At 36.1% G+C, this 5,650-nt stretch overlaps 1 protein-coding gene across 3 annotated transcripts in view; it reads left to right on the top strand.

The window, feature by feature from the left end:
• The first annotated feature begins 253 nt into the window (after window positions 1–253).
• DD104 (DD104 protein, upregulated upon bacterial challenge and trauma) overlaps window positions 254–5,650 on the top strand; it is a 6,985-nt gene continuing 1,588 nt past the window's right edge. Inside the window, exons 1-6 of one of the 3 annotated variants that reach the window (XM_011674391.2) lie at window positions 254–353; window positions 964–1,071; window positions 1,375–1,536; window positions 3,022–3,191; window positions 4,005–4,170; window positions 4,877–5,650. The exon at window positions 4,877–5,650 is cut by the window's right edge and continues 1,588 nt beyond it. In XM_011674391.2, the coding sequence (XP_011672693.1) occupies window positions 975–1,071; window positions 1,375–1,536; window positions 3,022–3,191; window positions 4,005–4,170; window positions 4,877–5,142 (861 nt within the window). In that variant the 5' untranslated portion in view covers window positions 254–353; window positions 964–974 and the 3' untranslated portion in view covers window positions 5,143–5,650. 3 annotated transcript variants of the gene reach the window in all.

Here is a 5,650-nt window from a genome sequence, read left to right as displayed (position 1 = left end):
AGAGAAAAATCCTGAACGATGACGATATTTCCAAATACCAGCAATTATTAGGTCCTCTTGGGTCGACCTTGCCTGACCTAGTAACAAGGAACTGAATGTTACCCGGTTTCTTATTTACTTCTTTGTAGTATGAATACATCCGTGAGCATAATAGTGACGGGTCATGGCTACGTCAAAATCAAGTAGGTTGTCTTTGTCACGTAATGTTGTTTCAGCAGTGTTTTGAACCAGTATAAAACCACCATTATCCTCATCTTGGAGTCAGTGGCTGTGGAACTTCATCAACTGAGAACTTCAAGAGGTTGTCGTTTGCCTGACTATCTAAGGATCTCTACAAATATAGTAAGCAATTGGTAAGCTACATTATTTAGTTGAACTCAGCTGTGCCACTTAAATTTTGAACAAGTATTCAAGGACCATGGTCTGTAGCGGATTCGAAAATGACCCCCTGTTTTTGCATACTTCGAAACGTACCTCTTTTATGAATATGACGTTTTTGCTCAAATCTAATGATCATTAACCAGAATTATATTTTTCCTCTTTTTTTTCGAGAACATCGAGGCCATTGAATATCATGTTAGAATTCGCGCCATCTGATAAGCTCTTAAGCCAAGCGTGTTTCACCCGGGGCGCCGCGAGAGAATTTTAGTTATACAAATCATTATTTTGGAATAACGTCGATTTCGTGAAAAGCATTATAAACCGCTAAATCATGTAATTTCATGAGTAAATAGCATTTTAAAAGTAAGTAAATTGTTTTTCTTCAACGCTACTTTTGAAAACTTGATGATTTCTTGCAGTGAAGTGCCTGAATACCTCCATATTTGAGTAACGAGGTCCGAATAGCCTTCTATTTGACAGCGAAGTGCCTGAATAAATAAATAAATATATATATATATATATATATATATATATATATATATATATGTATAATTTGTGTTAATGTTTGTTTTCTTTAAATAGAATTATCAATCATGTTGGCAGTTTGTCTCCTCACTTTCATCGCCGCGTTGACTGCCGCAGTCCCGACCCCGACCCCAGGGCCTCCTAACGGAATTCCCCAATGTGCACGTGAGTCTTCCATTAGTTGCATTCATTTAGTTTTATATATTTATTTTTGTCTGTAGTTGTCTATGTATGTACATATTTATTAATTCATTTATTCATCTATCTATCCATCTATCTAGTGAATGATTTATTTATTTATTATTTATTAATTTAGCTGTCTATGGTGTCTAAGGTATTTTGTTATTGATCGGTGTGTGTTTACTTAATTATTTAGTCATTTATCAATCCATCCATCCATTCATCGACGCCATTGTCTAACTCTACTAACATTTCCATCCTCTTGTTTACCCCCCCCCCCCCTTCCAGTCTCAGAGTGCCCCGTCTATACTGAATTGGAAGACTATGGTCAAGATATGTGGAAGCGGCGGATCGAACCAGGAGTATGGGCGCGTAGGTCCGCTCCAACCTGCAACCGAACTGCTGCAACAGATCTAGTCTACTACACGGACCTCCAAAACTACTTTTTGGGTAAGACTTGAGAATCAGACTTTTGTACATTCTGTTATAATTCCGAAGAAATCATAGAACACTCATTTGGGGATTGCCCAATTTATCAGAGGGCTTATCCAACATTTGAAATAAGGTAAGCTTTTTGTTTGGATATTATTGAAGTGATTACATTTTATGTAATTTGATTTATCTTTTACGCCAAATACAACGCGCTTTCTATCCAATGTAAATCTAACTTATCATCGATCATTTTTTATTCCAATCCCTTTTAACATATCCTCGTTCATAAAAATATTTCACCTATATTAAAAACATATTTGTTTTCTCTTATCCTCAAGCGAGGTTTTTATTTCCATAATTTCAATACATATTTACATTCATTACTCAATGATTAAGTGAACCATAACATAGGCTAAGAATTAAAATATATTCAACAATTCTTCCAGCTTAGTATCATTTTGTTTGCCAACATAGTCATACCTTAAACATAATCTTAGCAACGACTTCAAACTTTTGTTTGAAGTATGTGGGTAAAACACAATCTTTTTAACGTAACATTTATAAATTAAATATTGCGCAAAATTTAAAATGATATTCAGGAGAACATATTTCTTGTTTCCTATGACCTTACCTACAACTAATATCTTTTGGTTTATTTGTACTTCTACTTGGAATAGGTTAAATATGAAATTACATATTATTTTCCAAAACAAAGTCACATCCTTTCAATATAACAAAAAGTGAAACGTTGAGTCAACTTGTCCACAAGAGTGGCATAAAATAATTATTATTCACAATTTGCCATTTAAAGTTTTCTTTTGAGGCAATAAAACTGTTAATCATCTTGAAATTAAATTGTTTAACTTTATTATTACGAATGTGCTTTAATTTAAATGAAAATACATCCTTCGAAAGAAAGTCATTATCTAAATCTAGAAAGGAATTCCAAAAATAAATGACATTTGGTTCTCTTGACTTCTTACGTATTAACAAACGATAGTAATCATTAGCATTTGACAATAAATAGAACACGTTCTTTAGCTGCTGTAAAAGATTAAACAAACAAAGATTAAGTTTATGTGCACTAGCATTATAATACATTCTACTCCCAAATAGGACGTACACGAACGGAATTTAACAAAATTTGTTAATATATATACACAGGCAAAAAACGATGAAATAAACATTATTTGCCAAAACATATTGATAACTTAATAAAGTTCATCGATTCGAATTATGCATGGAAAAAAAAAGGATTATTCACCTTTCAGTCTCTTTAAACGTCTCATGTTTTAGTTTCTCCGTCTTCCTTAGCTTATATTAGCTTTTGGCCGAACAGCGCTTCGATCAACTTCTTTATATTCAGTTAGTATGCAAGGTACTTCTAATCGTTTACAATCGTGAAGAATAATAGTAAGCATTAAAAAATCCAGTAACCCATTTCCGTATCTATTTTTCGTCTTATTTTACTAACCTTTCTTTCACGTCGAATTGTTTAACTAGACAACGGGATTGACCGGACGACACCAGTCATGTTTGAAACCGTGAAAAACAAGGCCAGGCCAACTTTCTGTCCCGACCAATCAGAGTCCCCCCCTTGCTGTGCCGAAATCTACGCATATCTCTTCTACATTCCTGCAGCTTCGCAAGCAAACACCCCACCTCCATCACAGGTACACAACTTAAAGCCACATAATAGTCAGTGTCCATGTGTGGTGCATCATATTTCGCTGACCCCAGATTTGGCTGAATTACCTAGTAATACGTGCACAGGCCTCTCACGCAGCGAACCCGTTGTCCCTCCCACCAGAATACACTCCAGCTTACCTTTATTAGGGACTTTTAGATTTGCGTGGCCTGAAACGTGTGACGTCCATTCAAGGCAGTGCATTAAAAGGACGTCCATTGTAGCAATCCACATTGTCGTCCTTTGTAATATTATGATGACAACTCCTTATATTATGGCGTTATAGGCTCGGCTGCTGGTCCTGAAAGTGGAGTCAACTCTTACTGATTTTAAGTAAACAACCGAATGGTGTCAAATTCCCCATTCTATGAGCATTTAATAAGAGGGTTTATAATAATCATCCAAGGCGTCATAACAGGGTTGTGGCATTGTTACTCCGCTCAATCATTCTGTAGACAAAGCTATTATTTGCATCGGCAAAATTTAAGGATCAACAAATTGTTATATGGGAGGTCCCGTCATTCCTTCTTTTTTTCTATAACCTTGTTGAAAAACAGTAACCGTCCCCATTTAAGATTTCCTGACCCCCAAGTATTAATTAAATGATCTTGAATAAGCCCCCCAAAATAGAGACATGTTTGGAATTCAAAATGCTAGATTTTCAGTATCAAAATATGATGATAAGCGGGAAATGTATCAAATCCATTGATTTCTTTAACGATTGAAGTTCAAAATGACTTGGTGTAAAGACATTTTCTTCTTTAGAATGAATCGATGTTGTGGATTTCATTTTTTAAAGGACTCTGGGGTGGAGCTAGTGCACATGGAAGATCCTCGGGAGTTCTACGGCATCACCTTCGGTGGGCGACCGGAAACTCCCAATGCGACGGAGAAATACGAACAGCTTCATGCGTACCTCGTCGAGCAGGCCCTTCCAATCGAGACCTACGATAGCATTGTTGCAGGTGAGTAATTATGTAGGACCTATGGCAGTCATCCACTTACGAAAACTTTCCCGACAACTATCCTCTCAGGACAACATATAACAATTTTATTATTATTTTCATTTTTGTTTGTTATTGTTGATGGTGATGGTGATGGTGGTGGTGATGATGATGATGATGATGATTATTATTATTTTCATTTATATTAGTATTAGTATTTATTGGTATCATTATTATCATTGTTAATATTGTTATTATTACTATTATCATTATCATTGTTATTATTATTATTATTATTATTATTATAATTGTCGTCGCCATTGTCTTCATCATCATCATCATCATCATCATCACATCAAGAAGATGTCGTGGTATAATGGTTCATTCACTTAATTTCTATCAAAGGGTTGAGGGTTCGAGTGTCAGCGTGCCGGCACTAACGTCATTTGGCCAGACATTAATCCACAGTTGCAACCTCCGTGTAAATGGGTACCTCGCAGTAACAAGTCCCCCGGAGAGGACCTAAAACCTTCGGTCCCCTGCTTGCTTCCTTCAAACATACACATGATTTTTTAGCAGTCCGGTAAAACAAACCAACAAGCAAACAACATTAACAAATTGAAGGGCCATCAGGATGAACAGGCGTGAAGCTGATGAGGCTACCCTTAGTTAAGACAATTATCATTTATATGTATTTATTCATTTATTTATTGTATTTTTGTCACAGCTTATGACGCACCAGGGCAGCCTCAGCCTCATCGCACTGAAATCCTGATTCCTGTCAAGGGACCCAGAGAAAATAAAACCAATGCATGCCCCGACAACCAGAACGACAGCCAAGAAAACGAAGAAGGTCGTGGTGATCGTGATGGTGGTGGTCGTCGTCGTGGTGGAGGTGCTGGTGGTGATGGCGGTGGTGGTCGTGGTGATGGCCGCGGTCGTCAAAGACGCAACGTTCACGACCTTTCCAACATCGATCTCATTCTGTTTTGAGATGGTCGGCAAACGACTCCAACCAAGATTATAATGATTTTATGTCATTTCATTTCATTCGTCACATTTAATACATGTTAAGAATAACAGAGGCTACATAATACAGAAATTGTACAACTGGGAAGCACTCCCTTTTTGTACATATCTAAAGCGTATAATTATATAGTAAGTAGTTTACTCTCTTAATTTGTTATTGGATATAAGAAAGTGCTTTGCTTTTTAACTGGTGTTGGAATACATCACATTATTATCATAGTATTTTCACTTTTCAGCATAATCAGGAACCATATTTTGGCACAAGCCAATTCGGTTATTTTGTGGTGTCCCTTAACCATAATACTATTAGTTTAATTTACCCTTTTGATATATTATTTTAGAAATGGTAATAAATTCATTCATTCATTCGTCCATTCGTTTTTCCGAAAGTTCGTTTCCCTAAAGACTCATAATATTCCGAAGGTTCATCATCAAATTTATGGTCATTTCGAAACACAAATTTCCTATACCA

This window comes from Strongylocentrotus purpuratus, unplaced genomic scaffold (genome assembly GCF_000002235.5).
Source record: "Strongylocentrotus purpuratus isolate Spur 01 unplaced genomic scaffold, Spur_5.0 spur5_scaffold_4, whole genome shotgun sequence".
NCBI lineage: Eukaryota > Metazoa > Echinodermata > Echinoidea > Camarodonta > Strongylocentrotidae > Strongylocentrotus > Strongylocentrotus purpuratus.
Note: the sequence above shows the minus strand (reverse complement) of the source record. Positions and strands in the feature narration are given on the sequence as shown.